General features: G+C 36.4%; 1 protein-coding gene across 6 annotated transcripts in view; it reads right to left on the bottom strand.

The window, feature by feature from the left end:
• Window positions 1-25,903, bottom strand: part of DGKH (diacylglycerol kinase eta) — a 165,050-nt gene that overhangs the window by 42,391 nt on the left and 96,756 nt on the right. For 5 of the 6 annotated variants that reach the window (XM_068182242.1, XM_068182244.1, XM_068182243.1 and 2 more), the window contains 13 exons: window positions 23,717-23,821; window positions 23,257-23,389; window positions 16,643-16,749; window positions 15,421-15,546; window positions 14,170-14,272; window positions 12,309-12,471; window positions 9,796-9,904; window positions 9,352-9,491; window positions 7,693-7,777; window positions 5,231-5,316; window positions 3,680-3,779; window positions 2,186-2,459; window positions 1,613-1,741 (listed from right to left, as the gene is read on the bottom strand). In XM_068182242.1, the coding sequence (XP_068038343.1) occupies window positions 1,613-1,741; window positions 2,186-2,459; window positions 3,680-3,779; window positions 5,231-5,316; window positions 7,693-7,777; window positions 9,352-9,491; window positions 9,796-9,904; window positions 12,309-12,471; window positions 14,170-14,272; window positions 15,421-15,546; window positions 16,643-16,749; window positions 23,257-23,389; window positions 23,717-23,821 (1,660 nt within the window). Of the gene's footprint in view, window positions 1-1,612; window positions 1,742-2,185; window positions 2,460-3,679; window positions 3,780-5,230; window positions 5,317-7,692; window positions 7,778-9,351; window positions 9,492-9,795; window positions 9,905-12,308; window positions 12,472-14,169; window positions 14,273-15,420; window positions 15,547-16,642; window positions 16,750-23,256; window positions 23,390-23,716; window positions 23,822-24,958; window positions 25,257-25,903 lie in introns of those variants that run through there. The other variant, XM_068182246.1, reaches the window with a different exon arrangement.

Consider the following 25,903-nt stretch of genomic DNA (forward strand, 5'->3'; position numbering starts at 1 on the left):
AGGACAAGGAAAAGTGGGTAAACTTTTCTGGATTGTTATATATGAAAGGACTGACCAAGTGGACTAAAAGTCATCTGCTTCTGACTTTAACACCTGCATAACAGCCGTAGCAGTTAACACAAAATGCTACAACATTGCATAGTAGCAATACAACACATTGATTTGTATCAGTGCATGACAAAACACTGTAACAATGTCAAAAAATAAAAAGCAATAAAAACAGCAAGTGATATCTAACAAGTCATTAAATATTTAGATGAAAGTATTAACATATGGAAAAACATTATCTTCATCAAATGACCAGGAAGATCCTTGGAGGGTAAAATATAATACTCAGAAGAAAATTTACATTCATTTTGCATAATACTACTGAAATATTCACAACACTGTTCACACCGTCTGCTCTCTCTGTACTTGCAAACAAGGCAGTTGTATTAAATAGGAAAATCATCAGAGCAGCTGTTCTTTATTTGACAGATGAGACTCATGGGAATAACTGCAATAAAGATAAACTTTTGCTGTGAATACTCTGATAAAAACAACAGAGCCCTAATGAGTAAAACTGATGTTTCAGCGCAGATAATTGAATTCATGTTCCATGCTTTGTCCCTAAACATCTATCGTCCAGTGACAGCATTAATATGCACTCTATTCCACACACATAAGAATAATACAGCTCCCCATTAGATGCAGAAATTATACCATCAAGAAACAAGGATTTCAGTAAATTTCTAGACCTGAATATCTTTATTATACAGATATGGCAGTAGGATTGGGTCATCTGTAAGCCCAGCATCCTCTATGAGCTGCTACTGAAAAGGGACAACCAATAGGCATTGATTCCTATAACCAAGAGAAAATAAAAGCGACCAGTGAAGAGACAATCACTGGAGAAAGCCTGACAAGTTTCTGGAGAAAACGTGAGATCCTGGGTCAACAGCCCAGTGTCTCATTTCCAAAGTAGGAGCTACAGACACAGGCACCAGCTTCAGAGCAGAGCCTTGTAAGGACAATTTTTGAGGATTTTAGTGGGGGTTGGGGTGAAAAAAGGAGATGCAAATCCCAAAAAACTTCTATCATTTTAATCCAAGAAGTTGCTCACCAAGTATCTAGAGGATGAGCTTTGATACCTACCAGCTACCATTCTTTCTCTATGACTCACAGATCATCTTGTGGCCTCACCAGCAGTGCATCACTGTCCATTTTGATAATATGGAAAAGACTGAAATTTCCACTGCTAAGATGCAGCTTTCCTAGAACTTCTATGTAGCTTGAGAATCTCAGTCTACAACTGAGACATGCTATTGCCACAATCACGAGGCTCTAGTCTTTGCTCAGGTTCATGTAGAAAGGTGAGTGTAAACACTGGATTAAGTTCAGGCACTTTTCTCCCCAACAAGTGCCTTCTCAGCTTTGTAAATACATTCCAAAAGACTGTTCATCTATTATTTCCCACATTTTTCACTTAACTTTTATTTATTCAAATCTATTAGAATTTATGAGTAGTTTCCAGTCAAACAGGATGCTAATATTTTTAATTATGGAACCAACTATGCTCCAAATACAACTAAAATGAGACGGAATATTTCTATTTTATTCCTAAATTACTCACTTGATGGAGACTCAAGCTCCTTTGTATCTTCCTCTTTTTCCTCTTCTTTAGATTCATCCAATTCTTTGCTGTATTCTACTGGAGATTGGTTCACTTGTTCTTCACTATGAGCATTCTGCTCATCCACAACTGTTATTATGAGAAAAGACAAAGTTTCAAGGATTCTAAAGAAAAACTGCATACATTGAAATAAGCACTTTTTTTGGTAGCTTTTAGTTTTAAAATATCAACAAAAGAGTTCTATCGTCAATTCAGTGAAAAAGTCAGTCAAGTCTTTACCAGCTGATAAAGATTTGCTGTCAGCAATTTTCATTTTGTGGAGGCTAATAGTTAAAAGAAATGCTTCTTATATGTGCATACACATACATAGATAAGTAGTCACACCTGCAGAGTCAACATTCAAACAAGCTGCATTTCTTTTCCTTGCAGCTTGTAATAAGCACATAATTTTATCTACGTAAGAATATAGGAATCTAATTTTATAATGAAAACTTATTCCAGTTAGACAAACAAACAAACATCATTATCCTATCCTATTCTACCAGTCTGGATCAAAATGTTGCTGACGTGCACCTTTTTCTGCTTGTTCAATGATCTGCCTCACAGCCTTCTTCAAGCTGTTTGCTCGGAGCATTAACTGTTGCCTTGGTTTGAAGAGCTTCTGGGAAGACTTTGAGACACACTCTGCTAATTGCTCTTTACTTTCAGACAAGGATTCTTCACTTGAGAACTCCTCTGGTTCTTCTTCCACAATGGGGGGAGCAATGCCTGGGAGAATGGGAGCAGCCTGGGCTTCTGTGTGAAGAGCCTGGAGCAATAGGTCCAGCTTTTCATTTAGCTCTGAGCACTAAGACAAAGTGGAAAAGACACACACACGTTAAAAAAAGTTCAACAGTGAACATGGGAATATTTTCAGGAGATACAGTACTAGATTACATTTGAAACTGCAGGTGTCTTTAGTGTCTATGTAATTCCCTGCGTAAAATCCTGAACGAGGTTCAACGTTTTGGAATACCAGATTACGAGTGGGTCTGCATGGGCTTTTTACAGACCTTGTGACATTCAATCAGATTAGAGCAATTATAATACAAATCCCCTACACTTAGATTCAAAAAATACTCCATGCTAAACTCAGCCTGCCCCATAACTGTACGGATTGCATCCTACCCCTCTCCCAATGACTTGCAGCACAGAAAACCACCAGAGGTTTGCCCATACACGGTTTTTCAGTACCCCAATTTTGAGAGGTATCTATCAGCTGTTAAGACTGAGGCACATGGTTTTTTTTTTTTTTTTGCAATACAGCCGTACATTTTAGCAAATGAGTTGTCACAGAGCAAGTGGCTCAAGCCAGAATCAGACTCTGTCAAATGGCCTCTCCCCAACACTAAGTAACTGTTCTCTCTAGGTACACAGGAAAAGAAATTATTTTCTGTGCCTAGGAGAAAGAAAACACTCTCTGGCCTTGGAACAGTTAAAAAGAAAAACTAATTTTCTGAAATGTGCACCGGATAGAAACGTGAACCACAAATTGCCACTTAGCAAGTACATTTTCTAACTGTGGGATTGACAAGGATTTTGTTTTCTTATTTTCTTTTCAGCTCATGTAAATTTTGTATCTCATGCCAAATCCTTCTGTTGCTTTCTTTCCCAATGTTTTTGCAACATGAGCTCTGTATTTTGCAGTTTAAACCACTATTTTTAACATTGTGGTCTGTCTCCCCTTCATTCTTGTAGCATACTCTTCATTATCCTATTGTTTTCCTGTAGCTAACTTAATCCCTAGAAGTATAACTAATGCAAAAAGAAATCCTTTTATCTCTATGTATGCTACCATGAACTTTATCCTTTATGAAGAAAGAAAGTGTAAACAGTTTGAAGAGATCTCAGAGTTTAAAGATGGTTTGGAAATAATTAACTATGCAATAAGAAGAGAAGAATTTTGAACTCACTGGTTGAAATGAAAGCCAAGCTGGGCATTCTAGAGCAATGTGAAAATTAAACATCCATGAGCTATAAACTTTAAGAACCCAACAACTTTAAACATGAATGTAGTCATAGTCTTACTTTAATGGCCATGGCATCAGCTTCCTCTGCATTTTCCATTGGTTTTTCGTAAGTCTTCCCTATTTTGGCAACAAAATCCTTTACAGTTTCACATAATATTCTTCAGGTAAAAAAAAGGAGAGGGAAGAAATAAAATGAAATTAAATAGATATGTTTTGAACATTAAATTCTTATGGCAATTTATTTATATGTATGAATCATTCTTATTGGAAGCTGAACTCCATGATCATACTTGCAAATCAGATGACACTCTTTTCCATTAGTTTCCAAAATTGAACTGATAAGCTTTAAAACAAAAACTCTTTCACTTAAGCCTTGGCATACTTTGTATCTCAGCCTCTTATCTGAAATAAATATGACTGATTTTATCCACTCCCTTGCTTGTATACCTTCCCTAGGAGAGGACTTAGCAAACTTGCATTCCCTTTGGTAACTTCAAGCATTCCCTTTGGAAACTTCAGTCATGCAAATTCACATGCAAAGTTGGAGCTGAAAAAACATGGAGAAAATCTACTGACTTTAAGGAAACACTTCTTAGATGAAAGCATATGGCCACACACATCCCATTGCACAGCTCGTGCTTTTGAAGCATATCTGTGCAAACTACAGTGGCTGCAATGAATTTTCACTGTGGAAATCAGAAAAAGACTTGGTTCTTCTCACCTGCACTGCAGACAGACAGCAAACTTACTAATGAGGTGAGGATAATTGCTTAGTACTGTTCATTTGGTTGTATTTTTCTGACAAATTAAACAGATTTAACAAGTACAGCACCAGTTTAGAATCTGGAGTTAACAATATCCTGCAGTTTAATCTTCTCCATGTGCTATGCATAGTTTAAAAATGAAATTTTGTTAGCTTGCTTTTATGAGGAAAAAAAAAAAGATGTGATGACATTCAGAGGTATTTTTAAAGATTCTATGACTGGTCTTTTGCATATTGCAAAACATAAGAATTTTTTCATAGAGAAGGTATACACAGAACAGTTCTGATTTCAGATGATGTCTATGATTTGTCAAATTTCTCTCATTTCAAAATGTTTCAGTTTGGGGAAAAACTGAAAATGTTTCCCCAAAATGTTTCAGTTTGGGGAAAAAATCCTATTAATATCAGTATTGATTGAACTGAGGGCTACAACAAAGCTACCTAAGCTAAAACTCTGCTTCACACCAGTGAAGTTGTTTGTCCTCTAAACATATGCTTTTCAAAAAATATCCAGAAGAAATGCAGTGTGAAGTAGATCACATCTATACATTAGTAACAGTAAGCTTTGTATTTAAGCCGTGCACTGATTTGGAAAGATTTAACATCATTTTATATAGATATTGTGCGATTTCTTTTTAAATTTAGTATTAAGCCATCCATTACAACTGTGCCATCTAAAAATTTTGCAGAAAAGAACATCCACTCAAAAAGATATAAATCAAGACATATTAAGCCAAGCCAGTTGGCCATCCATAAGAAAATCAGGCTTAGCCAGAATGCTATTATGGTGATGATGTTACACAAGGAATTTATCCCCCACATTGTACATAAAACTGATTGACTCACTTGGCAGATGATATGACAACTGAATGCTGATCAGAATTGAGAATTTTTGCAAGATGAGCAGCAACTGAATCCTCATAAGCAGAAATCTGAAAATAGAGAGAAAAGAAACTTCAATTTCCACACAGTCCAGCAGTTTAACACCAAGTAGTGAGTTTAAACACCTCAAAAATGGCAGGATTTCCATTTCAAATCTAATGCAAGGCCAAGTGTCAGGCAACGAAGATTCTATGTGCATACTGTATTTTTTGTATCAGATGTTTAATATTCAAAGTTAGACTGCATATGGGAACTTGATCCACAGTTCTTTTCCTCCTGTAGAGAAAACAGTAAGTTATTTCTAGGCTAAAATCAGTCTGTGAGGAAGAAAAGAATCAACCGTCTCAGATTTATAACAACCTACATTTTTATAATCTAATATCTTTTACTTCTAAAATAAATAAAGCTTTCCTCAAACAAATTGTTCAATAAGAACAAGTCTAAAGTTTGCAGTTATAATCTGGAATTTTCACTTTACTGTCAGGTGGGCTTTCACTTCCCAAGAACTATAACTGACAAAGACTGACAAACTGGCATAATGTTATAAAAACCAGTCCTCAAGGAGCAAATAATTTAGGGCTTATTCTTTGCAAGAACATTAAAAATGACAAATTACAAAATACTCAGGAACTGGACTATTTGCACTGGATCAAAAATGCATCCTCACACACCATATCCTATCTCAAAATAGCTCTGGATCCAATCCTCAATTTTAAAAGAAAATTCTAACAAAATTCCAAATCCAAAGCTAAAAATAAATGCAGTTCTGACAGCTCCATTTAAGAATCTCTTGAAACCTCTTAGCATGCTTTTGTCTTTGATTTTGAGCAGGCAGATATACCACTTGTGTTTTTAATCCTAAAACCCAGCCTTCATCATAGGACTCTGACATTGAATCAGTTTTCATTTCAAAGGAGAAAACAAAACATAAACATCTGATTTGTAAGAATGAACTACTGTTTTTCAAACATCAGTACAAGATTTCTGGAAACCAAGAGGAATCAGTCTCCTGAAACTGCAGGAGGAATGAAAGGGAAAAATAAAAGAATCAAATATGTACTTCCATTTGCTTTTCAAACTGTGGTATAATCCAACACCAACTATAAGGTTAATTATTATTTTTTCTGAAATAGCCTAACTCAGTAAACAATGTAAAAAAATCCATCAAAATAGAGATTTAACAGGGTAATCAAAAGCAAATGGTTTTATCCAACTCAAGTATTGACAGGTAATATAGCCTACAGAATACATTTTCTAAAAAAGCAGTTTTATATGAGCAAGCAGTTCCTTCCATTTTCAGAAGGGGCTAAAAAAGTTCCAAAGCCAGAAATAACTGGAACAAAATGATGATGAAGACACACTTGAAAATTTTAACTCTCTTGAAAAATTAGAGGCGATAAAGCCTTAATCTGCATTGCTGACACCAGAAGCAGAGCTGTATGCAAAGCAACCCCCTTAAAATTCCAGCCTTTTTGCATCTCTACATCCAGTAATCCATCAAAGGTTATAACCTCCTTGCCAATTAAAAGAGCCTGAATTATTAAATTGTTCAAGAGACTGCTGATTAATTATGGCTTCTCAAGTACTTTTGAGCTACAGTTGATATGCATTAACTTTCTTGGGAATATATTATTTTCTCATTTTCAGTCAGACTTTTCATGCCAATTAATTTGATTAAAGCATCTCCCTCTCTCAAAATTGAAAACTCATCAGCTAGTACAAGCACAAATCTAGTCTGGAAGACAGACTTAGCTTTTCTTTGATGATGCTTAGGATTTTGAGCTCTCTCAATGAACAAAGAGAAAGTTGGGTGATATCACCTGATCAGAGTCCAGCTGCAAAACACTTCTGTCTTTCTTTAGGAATAAAACCCTTGCCTCCAAAATGCTGGGGGCTTTTTCTCAATGCTTAATCCAAACTCAACATAGCAGACATTTGCTTTTATATATTTAAAAAAATGTATTGTATTTATGTATATTATCATAGTATACATATTATTGTACAGTAACATAGCACTAAATTATACTATTATATACACAGTTATATATAATATATATTCACATATAAGAATTATCTAAAATATATAGTATTATTATATTTCATAATAATATGACACAAGATTACATTCTTGTTTAGCATGCTATATATTCACTTTCTAATACATATTAAAATATACATATATATTCAGGAAGAAATTTTTCGGACAGCTTTGCTAGAAACTCCTTACCTTCATTCCTTCTAGGTAAATAATTTAGAACTGGAAACCTTACTTACTTGAGATACACAGCAAGAAAAGGCCTTAATTCAGTTCAGTTAGCAGATCACAAAACATCTGTTTTTCACACAAATGCTTCAATTATGGCTATTGTCATCCCAGAAGCTCCAAGTTAAGTACACAAAACAACAAAACAAAAGTAAAAGTGCACCTGGCACTCCTCTGATTCTTCTGCAGTCACAGGAAGAATAGAAGGCTTTGCTGGTAATTTCAGTTCATATGACATTATACTCCACCTGAAAGAAACATTAAGTTTCCAGACTTAGTTTTACACTCTCTCCATTGTATTAACAAAAAGAAAATTCATTGTCACACCACAGAATAGCTATGTATATAAAAAAAAAACAAACAGTTTAATTTGTAGTTGTAAACTATATGGGTGAAATAATTACAGAGATTAAAGAGATATTAAATTAGAGATTAAAGGTAATAATTTATTTTATTACTCAGATTATTTTTAGTGATTTGATTATCAGTCTCATCTGTGAAAAGCTTATGGGACATTCAATATAGGGAATAAAGATTTTCTGGAAAAAAACATTCACATTATAAAAGAATTTGTGTAACCATACAGCAGAAGTCAAAGTAAACTAGACATCTTTGTAAAGAAAAATCTTTAATATGACATTAGCTTTCCATCTCAGCTAGAGGAGGCAGGCATGAAAACAAAGCAAATGATAAGTGTCTTCTTTGATGTATCTATATATTTTTTTTGTGTGGTACAGGACAGCACTTGACAGCACAGACAGTATGAAACCACTAATAGCAACAACATCCTTTAAAGCCTGCTGAAAAGAGCAAGTAATCACTGCAGATGGGCCTTGGGAGCAAATCTACTGAAATTAGACGAAAAAATGAAACAGAGTATTTTTTCACTACAGAAAAAGGGAAATATGATTTAAGCTACAAGTTTTTCAGAATCTGAGGATCAGTAACAAGCATTTCTCTACATACTTTGCTGTAAAGCAATCAAGTAGTCCACAGAAAAGCTTAAAAAAAGCTTTTTCTCTATTTCACTAAAATAACCTAAAGTAAAATCCCTTATGATGACATTCAAGTGTTTGAAACTAGAGCAGGGAAAGAGACATTCATGAGAGAAAGGCATAGCGTAAGAAATACTTCTCTCAGAAGCAGTGCTAGACTTCCATTGGAGCAACACAACCATCGTCATCTCTGTTTGTTTTTTTTTAAATGGGAATTTCTGCCTTCCTTTATGGATGAAAATTATACAAAACAAGGAGTGGGAAGATCTCACTTTTTTTACTAAGAAACTGCCTCAAACAGAAATGTTAGTCATGGGTCCAATTAGGCCAGCATCTTTTCAACAGCTGATGTCTCATGAAAGGGTGAAAGCACACAAGGTGAGTTTTCCCAACAACCACGGACAGAGAGCTCAGGTGTTTTCTAAATAAAGATACCACCATCAATGGTGTTTAATAAGCATGCATGGAGCCCCTAAAATTGCTCAAATCAGTTTTGAATCTAAACAATTTCTTAATGCTCACAACTTCTTGTAACAGGCAGTTATGCAGCTCCTTCAGCCATGCAACAAGCTGTCAACTTTCGAACATATTTGGACAGCACACTTCCCAGTTCCATCAACCACTCATCCCACTGACTCTTTAGTTTAAAAAGCGGCCTAAAGAGCTGTGCCCATCACAACTGCAGCTTCCTTCATGATTAAGACCTGCACTCAAAAAACAAACCCACTGAACACCAAGTCTCCAAGATGGATTTTAGGCCATCAGAAACACAAATAAATACAATTTAAATCTTATAGTAAGTGATGCATATGCACATTTAGGTTTACCTGTCTAACATTTTCGTGCTGGCTCGTTCTAGTTTTTCCAAAATCTGAGGAAGTTGTGTATCATCATCACAGGATCCTCCCCAACCAAGGACACGAGCAAGGTCATTTCCAGTACCAAGGGGTAACACTCCTAACTGACACTGAAACACAACACAGGAACAAATCTACTACTGAAAACTAGAAAGAAAATACAAGTAGTTACAAATGCTTGTTATTTCAATCAACAAATGTTAATTTCATAGCTGATGTCTAAAGCCTGTAAATCAAATTGTGCTATTCTGCTACAACTCGGCCAGTTTATAACAGTGAAAACTTTAATTTAACAGTAACTATTGAGTTTGCTCCATACACAGAGATACAACAAAGAACCAAGTCAAGGAAAAGGTAAGCACACTAAATTAAGCCTAGTCAGTCTAGGCAAGGAAAGTAAATATGCACACTTGCCTGCTTGTGCAAGCTGAGCTTATCAATTTCTGACAAGACCCAACCCACGCTTCCATCGCCACCACACACAAGAATCCTGAAGTTGTCAAATTTCTGAAATAACCGCAAACTGCAGAGAAAATGCAGAGCTAGTTATATCCATTAGCAAGAGAGCAGTGACATTCATTAGCAATTGTTACAAGAAAATATTGTGGACAGCATCTTTATGATCCTTTTATTGTTGTGGGGTATGGGGATACAACCATCTATTTGATTAACCTATCTGCAGCCCATCTGTCGCTGTATATTCCACTTATACTGACATTTCTGATAAATAACATGCCAAGTTATTCTTTAAAAAAATCCCTTGATATTGTTTTCAGGATTTTATAAGTCTGATTTTATTAATATTTTAAAAAATAACCCAAAATTTAAGTGACAAAATTGCAACTGCTCCATGCTTCTCACTTCAGCCAGAAGCATAATGCACCACTGGGGATTTTTCACAAGAAGAGGGTAAAACACAATGACAGGATGTGCTCCACAATACGAGTGGGCTTCTGTGGGCACAGGGCTAGTTAGCCCTGTAAGGATCATTGAGAGCAATTCTTAAATATAAGGAGATCACAACAATACATGCCAAACAATACAAGTATTTAATATTATATCCTTAAAGCCATATGCTGCTTTCACTTCCAATTGCTCTTCCTCCTGTTCTCTGACTTTTAACACCTCCATAATACAACATTTGGACAGTACAGAAAAGGAGGACAAGAGAGACAGAAAATGCAGAAGGGTAAGACAGAGGAAAAGGAAATGAGATGTGAAGAAGCAGGCTAAAGGTAAAAAACAACAGAGACTTAAACTAAAAAAAAAGAAAAAGAAAAAAAAATTGTAAAGTATAAACTCTTAAAATACTAACAACGAAAACATTTATTTTTAATGCATGTTATTTTCCAGAATATGTATAATTTCTGAACCATTTCTAAAAAGCAACATATCAAGATCACAAATTTTTGAAGCATTTCTATTTTTCTAGAGAAAATAAAGTCACTTGAATATGATGGGCACATACCTATTCAGAAGAAAAGAAGCAGATATTTAAGGGGAAAAAAGGCTGATACCAGAGCAATTTATCCTATCCTGAGAAAAAGGAGAAAACCCCTAGAAATACACTGTCTCATAGCATGCACTTCTGGTTTTTAGATCAACTAGAAAAAAAGAAGACATCAGTGTGACCTGATGGACTACCTGCTAAGGACCTCTCCTTGGAAGGTGTTTGGGAGAAGTACTTAAAAGCACCCAACATGAGCTGCAATTTCTGTGCAAAATCAAAGTGAGCCACCTCAGTCATGGTAGAGCTAGATGAAGGAAGAGAACTTGCAAACATATTTTTCAGACTGTCTCCTTTCAAAGACTGTCTAATCAGTTAAGACAAATGTTACATGCCATTATAATTACATGAACAAAATGCTAGCTAAAAGTGACTTGGATTCAGCTCAGATTATCAGGGTTATGATGCAAAGAATATTACAATTCAGAGTTAATATGATGTGTCCATAACACTGCTAATTCTTATAATCCACAGCTGTAATCAATTATATTTGTATTATTTATTTGTTGCTTGAACTGAATTTTTGTGGATTTGCTTCATCTACTTTTTATCATTAGGTATAATTCTGCATCTTTAGGAGTACAAAAATTAGTGGTTCTAGTTGCTATAACTGATATTATTAGGCCATTTAACCACATCACTATATCTGAGTGGAATTGAATTAGGCAACAGAAATATGGGCACAAATTTTATCTTCATGAATGTGCAAAGATGATTGAGTTGAGGCCACCACTATGCAAATTTCCTTGCTTTCTCTCCAACATCAACCCTTAGATTTTGGGGAGCCTGGTGGTTTCAATTGTGTTCTTGCTCCAAATTCTTTGGGACAGTCATTTTCTTGACTATTTGCATGTCGCACAAACCATATTTTGGATATACTTTTAAGATGAAAAATTTTTCATGTACTTGTCCGTTAACCCACTGCAGACCCCGCTGCTGACATTTGTGTTCAGAATTTTAAAAGATACAGAACACATTTAAACAATAGTCTTATTCCACAGCTACACACAAAAAGGTCAGAGGAATTTCAGAATTATGCATGTGAAATGGAAGAAAAGCACCTGGGCAACTGTGCACAAAGGCAAAATCAAAGTTCCTGTGATACAGGAAAACATCTGAACATCTGTAACAGTTTTGAGCCTTACCAGTTAACAGAAGTCAAAGCTAGCCAAAAGCTTTTGGTTTTGGATTTTTGAGCTTTTCTAGAAGGAAAATGTTATCCTACAAACCCTTCATGCACTGGAATTTATTTTGGAGCTCTGTTGTCTCTTAGATTTTAATTAGGAAGCCAGAGTAGATATTGGTGATAGAATTATAGCAACAGGGGGATATAACACTATAAAGCAAGGGGAACACACCACTATACTTTGCACCTAATTCCCTTGTGAAAAGGCTTGCTCAAGGTTTCCAAGGTCATTACCCTAAGTGAGGTCCTCCATTCATTAAATCGAAGACCTGAGCTGGATTTAACGACTGTTTGAATCGACGAAGAAACTTTACTCCCTGATTGTCTCCACTCTTTGAGTTAACAAAAACTAAAAGAGGACTGGCACAGGATGGCGGGCATGTGGCTTTCCAGAAACCTGTAAATATAGTTAGAAAGAATGAAATAAATAAGGTTTCCTAATATGAACAACACAAAAAGAAATAATGGGAAAGAGGAAGATAGGGATGAAGGACAAAAGGAGTACATTTTTTCATGCAAAATGTAAATGCTAAACTGAGTATTAGTCCTGCAAGGAAAACATAATTGTAGAGGATTTACCAATTCTTTGTTTGTTTGTTTGTTTCTGGTATTTTCCGTGCCTAGATTTAGTAAAATCCTGAAGACAATAGCTTTATTGTTTTTCAACTGCTACTGACCTTTTAGAATACTTCTGAAGTCTCATCTTCACAGATTATCATCACATAATTGAATATATATGTTTCAGTTACAAGTGTTTGGTTTTCAGTCTTATTTTGCTTTAACTTTACTGGGTTGAACTGGATCATTCATGTCTGTATGAGCTTTTTAAGAGTACTCACAGATTTTAAAAGTTACTTGTACTCAGTTCCTCCCAGGTGAGACTTCACATAGGAGCCTTTTTTCAGTCTAAGGTTATACTATTCAGTATAACAGAAACACTGAACAACAGAAGACCTTCAGCTGTGATTCAAAGCTTATTAAGGCCAGTGCAGGTCTTAACTAATTACAGCAGGCTCTCTACAAGGTCCTTAGTCAGAAGCACTAATGGACACTGTTGTCACTAACATGACCGGTCCATGGAGGTAATGGTTTCCCAGCAACACCCCAAAATCAGACATCACATGTATAGGTTTTGACATTTGTCTCTGGCAGTATTAAAATAATTATGTTGTTTTCAATTACTAAAAAAATACTAAAGCTACAAATAAAAAATTTCATTAAGGGATGCTAATTTAATTCCACATTATCATAATGTCTAATTTCAAATAAGGTTTGATTAATTAATTTAAATGCCAAGAAAACTAATTTCACATATTGAACAATCTTCCTGGCATGAGCAATAAATGACAGCATGATGTCTAAGACACCACAAAGCAAATAAATAGAGTGAATACATACAGCATACACAATCACTTTTACTAACTTCATGTAACAAAATTCATTTAATTGCGTTCAAGACGTTGGTCTACTTTACCATTGACACAAACTGTAAAATTAAAGGAGTTAAGATTTTGTGATACTTCTTTTTTAAATCCACTCTCTGCCTTGAAATGCAGTCTCCCACTGCTGATGTGTCTCTATCCTGGACCATCAAAAAGCATCTCTGAGTTTTGAGCATTTGCTGGGTTTTATCTGTGCATTGCAGAATTTTTACACTGCTTATCTTAAAAAATCAAATATTAGAGAAGTTATAGAAGCAATTCCTCTCTTAAGCCTGGCAAAGTAGTTGTTGGATCTGAGCTGTTCAGCTAACTTATCTCTGCATAATGCAAAATTATCCAAAATTTGAGAAGTCACAGAAGGAGTGATCAATGCCAGGCTGGCATCAGCCCACTTCATCTGAGGACTCTGATCATTCACTTGAAATGTTTCTAAGGGTCATAAGTAAACTGGAAGCAAATTTCTGCTGGGGCAACTATAAAAACCATGACAGTTGAATAACTCCCTAAAAGCCTGCACAAAAAATTATACTTCTCTCTAAATTTGCAGACTGCATTCACCTGCTCAGCAGGATTTTAGCCTTGTTTATTTGCATGGATCTCAATAGGCACCGGCAGTCCAGAGGTACCACTGAACACACTACAGTACTACGTACCATCGGAGTCTATACTGTTTAGTGCTGTTGGAGGGATGATCGATACCTTACATTGGCCAAGTGGACATTTACGAGGGTACAGATCCTTACAGGCCGTGTGAACCTACAAAAAAAACAAAAAACTGTTTTCCTTCAGCAGAATTTTGAGGTGAAAATACAACTGATACTATGTTATCTATGTAACAAAAATGGACTCATATCTAACATTTAGGTGTGGAGGGAAAAGGAGTGAGACTAGGAAAAAACCCCAAGTGTTCAACCACAGAGTCTTGTTACTAATTCAACAAAATGTTATTTTGGAGAACTTCAGCTACCCCTATAGCAGATAAGAATCATCCTTTCAAGGGAATCACTTGCCCCCATCCACAAGGAAAGAAGAAGCAAGTTCCCAGCATCTGTGCTGATGACAGCAGGCATAACAATTGCTCTGAACCTGCCTGGCCCACTGGGGCCATTCTGGAAGACATATCTGCATTCAAGATAGCACACCTACCAAGCCAGACCCATCTCCCAAAGCTGGGTCACATAAACTCCATATTGCAAAGGTCTTTTCCACAGATATTGGAAAGAGAGGCACATGCAGAGGTGGCAGCATTTCACCTAAATTCAAGTCACCTCTGGAGATGCCAATCATTTTCTATGGCTCATTCACAGAACCTTGGACACCTATATGCCAGAAGCTTCAACAATGAATAAACTGCTGACTTGCATAAGAAACCCATCTTTTTAGACAAGTTGATATAATAAGAGAAAACAATATGTTGGGGAAACAGCAGCTGTGAGTTAGAGAATTTCAATCAGCAACCTACAGATTGCCCTGAAGAAGAGAAAGTAAAGATTTTGCACTAATAAACATGTTAATACATTAATATTAATAAATATTAATATAACATATTATTAAAAAATAATAGAGCAATAGCTACAATAAAAAATACAAGGAAGTAACATATGATTATTAGGCATAAGGAACAAGCACCTGAACATTCAGTTAACAGCTAGAAGAAAGCAGAGAAAATACATTGGAGATGACAACACCTATTAAAGAAAAGCTGCATCTGTGGGTGTATTTGAAATTGATTGTGCAAGTAGGACAGTCATCAGAAATTCTGAATGCTAGAGAGACCTGAGTTTGCAGAAGCTGCCTGCTACTACTTAATCCAAAAGCAGGTTGTGGAACGACAAAACAAAAATAATGGCAAGCACTAAAGCTGTTGAACTGCGAGATGCTTGGATGTGGCTCAGCACACCTACCATAGCTTTACACCAAAGGCACTTCCAATCTTGCAGGCGTAGAACACTGCCACAAGTCTTGTCGCAGACTGCGCATTTGGCACTGACAGGCAGGTTTCCCTCTAACCACTGGTGAGGCATAGCTATCTGTGAAGAAGGAGTCATTAGAGTTAAGTACCCAGAAAGAGAAATTAAAGGCTTTTGTCTCTTAAATATAGGTGGATTTAAACTATTTCTCACAGCTGTACCCTTTTATCTAAGAAACAGGTATGCTGGTCAGCCAGGAAAAGGGACACTGATGCTCAGAAGGCAACTGCAATGAATGGACCACTCTGCTGTTTCACATACTAGGCAGAACACATGACACCTGAAGAAGGGAGACCTGTCTCACTCGTGGTAGCAATAAACCATAACACAACAAGGCAATTAAGTCCAGAGACTCTGTCATACAAACAAGTTCCCACTCGGTTACATTGACTACATGACAGAAACCAATTAAAAATACCTGAAATTCATAAGAATAGGCAGGACAGCAAAATTCCTCTGTTGCTTCACTTACCCACTCACCGTGGCTGGTAAGTCACGGCTCTCTACAGCAGTCCCAAATGCAGTGCAAAGCTTTACTCAGTGCACTCTTTGTCCCATTAATACTATGGGCAACTCAGGACACTCAGGTGTTCAACTTAGTACCAGCCTTCTAAGAAGCTTCACACCAGTGGTTCATACACAGCTGTGTTTGTAAAAATAGTCCATTTATCACAATCAAACTCTCAAAAGCTTCTGTTGTTTCTCCTGCTAATTTTAAAATTACTGCTTTCATCGCCAAAATCCCCTCCCAATTCAGTGAATTCCAAACAGGCCTCCTGGGGAACGGCTCCAGGAAAAGAGGACAAAAACACATTGCCAAAACAGCATGGTAACAGTCCAAAATACCACCTTTGCTTAAGAGCAGCAGGAACTTCTGGGAGCAATTCTCCAGCTGCAGAGTTTCTCTGCATGTGGCCTTTAAAACCTTGTAATACATCTGCAATCTAGTGCCCACAGTTGCTAGACTTGTCTTGTGAGATAGGAATGCAACTTTTGTTCTAAATACCACGTTAATCTTTGAACAGTGTTCAGGAAAATAGCCACCTACCGTTATCTTCAATGGGTCACCTGGCAATACTTCTGTGGTTGGGCTTTGTTTTTTTTCCCCAAAGAAGAAAAGGCTTTGGAAAATACTGTAAATATGAGTAGTACTTACACCATCTTCATCTTCAATGATGTCTTTTCCAATTGAGGCTAATGTAGTCCATTTGCAGTTATTTGTTGCTCGGACAGCACATCTTTTATGTGCTTTAAACTTACACACTGCAATAACAGATAAACATATATATCCTGTGTTATTTGCTGTATTTCAGTGATACACACCTTTTTAAAAAATTAAACAAGGATATCCCATAAAATAGCCAAGTACATGTCACTTAGTGTTGCACGCATGACACAGAAAAACTAAAAGAACATTCAGTTTATAATCACTCCAGATTTAACTCTCTAAACCGGGTTTAACTGCTTAGCTGTGGCCCATGCAAAATGTGCCCTGAAGCCAACATTATATCCCATTTTTTCAGGTGTGAGGTACAACATATCTTTAATTATGGATTTGCCTTTTCCATTCCTCTGGTAACATGACTCAGATATCTGACTTAAATTTGTAGGAAGCCATGGGAGACTGTTTTACAGAAGTATTTTGAATCAGGAGCTCTGTTTCTTTGCTCAAAAGATGCCTCTGGGGCACCATGCTGGGCCTACTTTTCTCAGAACATAAGAAAGTGAAGGGTTTACGTGGTGACATTTTTATTCAGATACTAGGGATTACAAAATTTTCCAAGAGCCTATATCACACCAGGAAGAATCTTACTTGTTATTGCATTCTTTTTGAAAAGTCTGCTAATTGGAATACCCAGCACAAGTGTGTAGTTAGGCAGACATTCTGACAACCTAACAACTATTCGAATTTTGTTAACTCAATTAATATGCCTAGCTAATGATACCATATTAGACCAAACAGACGCACCCAAACCATGGGTATTTCTTCTACTGGAAGTCCATGATGTAATTCTATTTAGAGTGCATTATATAAATTATTTTGGCAAAGACCATTAAAGGTTTATGAGAACTAGCCAGTAGATCAGAAGTAGTAGTCTCTTTTCAAACAGATATTTGACAGGAAATTATCAAGGCTTTGGCCCATTGCTTATCTACCATTAAAAAACATTAAGCCATGGTACAAAATGTCTTGTGAATAATAAATTTTCCATTTTAATTCCACTGTTCCATTGCCAGATCAATTTAAAAAGTGAATTGAGACTATGTAAGCAACATCTGAGTTTAAGAGCAACCCTCACTGCTCTGGGAGATGTGTGAAAGTGTTCAGCTCTCACTTTTTTACTTTCTAGAAAAAAAGAGAAGGAAAGAAAACAAAGAAGTTTCATTGCTTTTACAGTAACTCTCCCAGTTATTTCAAAAAGCAGCATTCATATAATCATAGAGTTATTTGGGTTGAAAGAGACATTTAAAGATCATTTAGTTCCAACTCCCCCTGCTGTGGACTGGAACATCTTTTATTAGACCAGGTTGCTCAGAGTTCCATCCAAACTGGCCTTGAACACTTCCAGGGATAGAGTGTTCACGACTTCTCTGAGCAACCAGTGTCTCACCATCATCACAGTAAAGAATTTTTTTCCTACTATCTAATCTCAACCTAATCTCAGTTTGAAGACATTTCCCCTTGTCCTGTCCCTACATGTCATTGTAAAAACTCTCTCTCCATCTTTCTTGCAGGCTCCCTCCAGGTACTGGAAGGCTGCAATTACATCACCCTGAAGCCTTCTTTTTTCCAGACTGAACAATCTCAACACTCTCAGCCTTTCCTCACTGGAGAGGTGCTCCAGCCCTCTCATCATTTCCATGGTACTCCTATGGACTCACTCAAATAGGTCAATGGCCTCCAGCCTAAGAAAGGCATGGACTTGTTGCAGCAAGACCAACACAGACTCAAAAGGTGCAATTACCCCATAACTTCCAAATATCTAATGAAGCCAGATCTCACAGAAGCACATAAATAAAGGCTGTATTTTCAAGTGATGGACCATGAGTAGTTTTACCATTTGAATGTTTCAGAGAATATATGCCACTGAATTCAGCTCCCTACTCATAAATGATAAGCACTTGCTTATCAGATCAAAATACAACAAATCAGGGATGAGGGGGAATAGAAAATTACAAATTACAAAGTAATAGGATGTTCAAACCCTACTGAGCTATGATTGAACTTGATCTCAGGAACCCTGTATTCAGCTTCTTTCTCAACAAGGCAAGGACAAAATCAATTCCAGGCTCTGAAGAGCTGCAGAAAGCCACTCTATAGATGGCAGGTGACAGGCAATGTTTGCTTTGTAAGTACTATAAATTACCTATCAACCAAATCTCAGATCAGACTCTTTGGGTCACCCCCTGCAACCTCAGTATCATGAAACAACAATTTATGTTAGTCTGAATATTAAATATTACAAACAACAATAACCTTGAGACATAGATATAACTTGCAAGCAAAGAAAGGAAAATTTTAAACCAAACCTCAGTATTAGTTACCACCATGACCTAACTTCTTTTGTCTCAGATTACACTGAATACCATTCATTAATCAGTCTGATACCTGAAATCTTTTGGAAAACATGCAGACATATGGCTAGAAATCAACTGCCATTACTTTGCCAAATGAAAGCTAAAATATGAGAAAAGTTAAATTACTCAGGAAACGTAACATTGCAATATAGTTTCTGCAGGTGTGCAGTCATTGGTTGTATGACCATACACTCTAAGAGAACAGAACCCTCAGTCAGTGCATGTAATGGATGGTTCTCAATAAGTATGGGGCTGTGCCATACTCTGCTTCATAATAATTCTCAACAGGTATTTGCCTTATTCTAAAAGGCAGAAATCTAATGTAATACTGCTTTTTAGCCATCAATATTAATTTCTTCCTGCCATTTTTAAATTATTATTATTGTTGTTGTTGTTGTTGTTATGCCCGGTAATACTACTACTACTACTACAATTAAGACTTTTTTTAAATACTGTATATCTTCAAAGCATCAGGGACTTCAGAACAGCTTCCACTGATTTTTGCAGTGATAGAAAACAGCATTTCTGTGATACAGGTTGCTGGTTATAAGGAATGCAGAACTACTGATTTGATCAAAAATCTTATTTAAATGTTTTCCCCAGCATCACAGAAGGGTACATGTGATATAAAGTCACAGAACAGTTTTCTACTACTCCTTCATTCTTTAACAACAAACATCCTTTCCCTTTCTTATTGCTTCATTTACTATTCACTCTCCAGACTGTGCAGAAAATGTGGCAAAAGAATCAGAGGCAATGACTGTGCAAGCAGTGCCCATACAATTCCCTGGGCAATGGGTAAGAACAACAGGGTTTTGCGGGCAAAACCCCACAGCCATAATGGAAAAAGGCAAAGTGCACAAAGTGCATTTGCAGAGGTAATTTAATCCCAGTATTTTCTTACTGATTGACTTCATCATCCTAAAGTGTTCTTACAACATTGTTTGTGCAATTCGTCACAGGAGAATGCAGTTTAAGAGAGAGGTTTCTCCCACTTATTAGCTATACTTGATATTCAATAATCAAGATACTGTCATGATAAACAAAATGCTACATGAAAAACTAAATTTCTGAGAATAATCATAAATGCAGTGTTCTACTGGCAATTACTTAGAAATGCAGTATTGATGCAGAGTAACTGAGGTTACAGAGCTGTGGAAGAGTTTCTGTAGATAATGATATATCATTCTTTAAGCTTCTTTGCCTAAACATTCCATATTGAAGCTAAACTCTGAGGAGCATAAAAACCAAAACCCTTTCTTGATTCAGCTGATTTGGAATAACTCCTAAAGCAAGGCACAGAGATTATAATTACTCTGTCCTAGTAAACACTAGATGAACATTGCAGAGAGCTGTCATTTAGCTAGAGCAACACAACACAGAGACAACATTGGAAAAGTGGTTTATCTTTTGAGAAGACAAAAGAAAGAATCTGTTGGAAGACCAGCATTGCATCTCAAAGGAGAGTCTGATTCATATTTTTTTAGAAGCCAGTTGCTTGTTGAGTAGTAGCAAGAATGAAGACTGGTTTGTTATAACTTACTTCTTGAGATTGATATACATATCAGTTCTTTGGCTTCTAAAAAGGTGCAAGTTCACACTAGTCATTTACCTAGCAAATGTATTAACCTACCATCTTTTTCTACACTGGTTTCCACAAGACTTAAGAGTGTCTTCAGGGTGGCCTGCAATTAATTTGGCCAACTTTTGCCAAAGGTTGCTGGGATGGAAGGTGCCCTGAAGAAAAAGTCACCCATCATCTCCAAAAGAAATGCGTCTTGATTTGTGGTCAGACTTTAAAAAAACAGTTGTGCAGGAAAACAGCAATTTTAAGAGAATAAAATATTACAGGACAACTAAACTATCAAAAGCTGCAAGATATCATCAATGGGGTTTATTTTTACCTATAGTTAAGAGTCAAGAATCAGACCCCAAAGACTCTAAGCTACTTTCAAGACAATTTGGTGTGCCAGTAACCCAATGCACTAACAGGAGGAAAAGCTAAATTATCTCTTGAAAGAGCCTCTCATGCTTTTCAATACAAGGCATAATAGACTAGCCTGGGATCAATGACCACACAAATAATTGAATTTTGTATAGATATAAATGGATTCCCAGTATAAAGCAGTGCTGGAGGTTTGAAAAGCCAGGCATGAATATTTAAACAGGTTTTTTTTAATTATGTAATGGGGAAAAGCAGCACAAAAGAAGTCTGAGGAATGTTAAGACTCCAAACTTTCCAGATTGTCCTCTCAAACTGTATAGACGGCTACTACAGGTAGAATAAAAAAAAAAAAGATGATTAAATACATTAGAAATGCACATAGCAGAAGCAAGTATCAAACAAAAATGCATTTTTTAGATGAAGAAATTAAGGATGATGGGTTTTAACATATATACATAATTGCAGAGGAAGTATTAGAGTAAAAGAATCAAATGTCAAATTATTTAGATTAGATATCTAACTAAAGATCTTATTTTATTTTAAAAAAGAAGAAAATAGATATAAAATAGAAGCTAAGAAGTAAGAGGAGGTAAACTTATTAATAGACAAAAGAGTATCACAGTATCTACATATAAAACATTCCAGGTCATACACAATTATGAAACTGTGGAAGAGTGAAAGGAAATCCAAATCACTTCCACAAGCTATTTTTATAAACTGGCATCAGAAATGTGGATAAATGTAGCATTAATTTGTCATAAGTTATACAGAAAGCTGACAAAATCCAAATCTGGAAATTATGGGAACTTCCCTAATGTAAGGTTAATGCCAACACCCTGTATATTAAAAACATACTTAGATGCAAAATTAGACACTGGAAAAACATAAAACTGTGAGCTACAGACATTAACATTGATAATTTTTGATAAATTATCCTTTTAAAGTAGCTATAATATTAACTTAGGAATGGATAAATTCTTTATGAACGTCGTTCCTTTCCTTTGCCCAAGCAAACATAACTGTATTTGTACACAGAGGCAATACAACTGCATTTTAGTTAAGCACATGATACTTCCATCTGTCAATATTAGACATTGAGAATACCATAATTGCCTTTAAAGTGTCCAAAGGACTTATTCACGGTGGAAAACATACACCAGAGAGTCTGGAAGTAACCATGCTACTTCTAATTCCTACAAAACAGGTTTGTCCTGTTCCTTGGCAACTGCACCATTAGCTACATTAAAAGCATGGACAATTCAGGACAATGGGTTAATGTTCCCTTTGTAAGATTTCCTTAATACATATTATTATCCTCAAGTATTATAACAGCATCAATAACAGAAATGCATTTGCAGTTGGGTTACATACATCCAAAGAAATCAAATTATGAATGGTGTAAATGTAACTCTTTTCTGGGCAGTCAGCTATTTTAGTAATTAAATATTTCTACGTTTCATATATCTCATAAGGTCACACAGATGCTTTATTTTCTGCTGTCTCCTAACATAAGCAGACTTGTTACCACTTTTCCACAGAACTTGCAGGAATAAAAAAAATAAGCTGCTTTGGGCATATTATTATTATTTGTTAAATAAATATAATTTCTAGCTAAATGATGAAGTCTTAGCCACACTTCCTTTTTCTTTGTTGAACCATCAAATGCAGTCTTAGCCACACTTCCTTTTTCTTTGTTGAACCATCAAATGCAGTAATCTGCATCTCTACCCTCTCACAGCAAGAGAGAATTTTTAAAGCAATAAATCAGTGTGTACTGTAGGATCAGGCAGCAGCAATAGAGAAAGCACAAGAATTGCAGGGCAAGTGTCATAAAACTTTGTTCAGTGTTAAGAATGCTTTTAGACTTGGGGCAGAAAATACCATAATGATTTTTTTTTCAGAGAAATGCTGATTCTGCAAAACAGTTAGACTATTTGGTTCCACATTTTTGATGTGCAAATTAAATAAATCCTATCTTTTCTTGCAAACCCTCCACCCTGTACACTCCAAACTGGTTGCTGCAACAGAGAGAAGTGTTCTATTGAAATAGGCACCTGGAGCAACAGCACAGCGAGAAAGATCATTAGCAGTCCCTCTGCCTGGAGGAGGGTCACTCTCGTGTAGAGTTTTCTCCCTTCAGGCTCTTTTGTTACTCATTATTTTCAGGATCATTACTCATACTGAACTTGCAGCCATCTGTCTACACACATAGCATGATAACCAAGGGGAAGCAATCGTTGTTTTACCTTCGCAAGACAGGCCGTGAGAAGTGACTCCAGAGAGGCTCTCTCTGCACACGTTACAGAAGGTGGGTCGGGCGTGGGAGCAGGCGTACCAGTTATGCATCCCTGAGAAATGTTCCACATTAAACTGTGCGGTCTAGTAAAGGAGAAGTTAAGACAAATTTGCAAGTACAGAACACAGCTACGGTCACTGACATTACGCACGGTTCCATATTACAGGGGACGACAGTGAAATGCTCCCCAAAAGGATTTTCTAAAGGGTATTTAGCCTGCTTTCCCTCCAAAATTCTAAACCGAAGTGTGATATTAAGCTCTCATTTTGCTAGTGAAGTTCTTAAGATGAAGCTTCACTCTGACATTAGACACACTTTTCACACTAAGGAGGGTGAATACTCCAGTTCTGTGTCCTGTAGCTTGATCTGTTGAGCTAGAACAGGTTGCACCAAGAGGGATGTCAGCTTACCTCATAGTGTTCTCTGGACTGAACGGACTTCAGAGAGCTTATCCAGTCCTCCATTTCTTTTCTGTTCTCAGCACACAATATTAGCCTCCTAAATGGAGTGATTATCTGAAAAAGATAACACATCCTGATTAATCCAGATAGTAAAAATCACAGGCTATGATATTTAATGTACTCTTCCCCGTGAGATGATGCAAGAGGATGACACGCCTTACAAGGCAAGATCCTAAACACTTAAAAGTATTTTCTTTAATGCACTACCAGCAACAAAAGAGTGTGCTTTCCCTTGTACAGTTCCCAAGTTTCAAATCAGGCTTTGGTACAGGTCTCTGGAATCTATATTGATCATTACTCCTTCTCAGCTCTTTGTCTATGCACTGAGATTCAAATGCTCAAATGGCAGGACTGAAATGCTAAAACAGCCATTCTGTAAATTACTATTTGACTAAGACTGCAATCCTATTTCATAACTGCATCATAGCAACTGCAAGGTCCATTCCAATAGCTAGAGACAAAAACATATCAAAATCAAATGCCTGGAAGTCTTAAACAACCACAAAAGCTGTCATCATATTTCACTATCTTGTATATTGATAATATATTTCCACAAATTTATGTACACAAAAATTTAAAACAGCACTTTTTATATCCAACTATATCAACTCAGTATAAGAACACATACAAGTCTTTATAAAAAGGCACAGGGAACAAAAGCAAACAGTTGAAATCATACCCTACTAGGACAATTGAATGATTTCCTGGAACAAGTTGACGCTGGGAATTTTTCAGTGCTCTAGAGTTGGATTCTAGAAATCTGAAAATACTGTACCAAGGAGGTTCAGAGTACAAGCTGCTCTCCCCTCTCCTTAAACAGTAGCAAAATAATCAAAATAACAGGAAGGCAGCAGAAACTATCAGCTAACTCCTACTGAAATTATTTTGAGCTCTGCATTAAAATAGACACAGCAGTTACATACATGGCAAAGAATTTAAAACAAGTACAAGAAAATAAGGAAAGTTATTTCTTTTGTTGTAGAAAGTCTGAAAAATAAAATTAAATCCTTTATTAGTATTATACATTAATCTATTGCATAATATGTACCACCAACACTTGCAAATTAAATAAAACAGAGAAAGGACCACCAAAAAATGGCAATTCTGAGTATTCTTTTAAATGCTACAAACTAGACATTACAACATTTGCACAATATTAGTAAACATTTATCTACAGCTGCAGTTACTTACCCAGTCCCTGCCGTAAATTGTCTCTAGCCTTGATTTGTCCTATCCACTCCTTCATTAAACTGAGCTGCACTTTAACATATCTCAGAGGCGACGTAACTGAAGTGCAGCAGGCTGCAAGTCACATGGCGGGGAGGCAAAAACCCTCTGCGCTTGCCTTTTTTTTTTAATGTACTCACTTCACATGGAAGGGAATAGTTTCTTTGTTTTCTGTTTCCTTCAATCTTGCTTAAGCTATTTAATAAGGTTTATTAGTAGGTCTCCATGGCTTTTCCTAAAGAACAGTTTATGCAAAGAGCAATGCTTCTCTCATTAGTTTGGAGCAAAACAGACGCTTTATTACTTCAAAATGTTTTTCTAGGCCAGGTCATCCAATGAAGCCAAGAAAAGTCATTAAATCATAATATAACCCTGGCTCCAACAACAATCAGCATTCTGCTGAAATTTCCAGGTTTCAGTGGACACAGAAATCTTATTTGGGCAAATACAAGCCACAGATTATTTCTTATTATATAGCATGAGATTATAATACAGATTAAATAATGATAAATCCACCCGAGACTCGGCACATTATGTCAGTCCTCCTGCCACAGTTATTACTGATTCTAACCAGTAACCAGACGTTGTGAAATGCCATTGAGCAACAACAGCTGCACTTATTGCTGAAAACTCCTGACTAATCTTGATCTTTTCAAGTAATACTTAAATATATATTATTCCTGTCTTCAATAGTACTGGTCACAAGCCACTGTGCATCCCTCCCCCCTTCCCCTAATCTGAAATTGAGGCCCTGGTTCAGTGCCAATGAAGACACCCTTTGATATCCAAAGTTTTGGCAGGGGAGGAGTAAGTATGACAGAGGACCAGAACAGTAGCTATAAATAACTGAGGTGGGACACCAAACTTCCTCTCAAAATGCACTGCACACCCATTTATTGGCAATCAAAT

This window comes from Anomalospiza imberbis, chromosome 2 (genome assembly GCF_031753505.1).
Source record: "Anomalospiza imberbis isolate Cuckoo-Finch-1a 21T00152 chromosome 2, ASM3175350v1, whole genome shotgun sequence".
NCBI lineage: Eukaryota > Metazoa > Chordata > Aves > Passeriformes > Viduidae > Anomalospiza > Anomalospiza imberbis.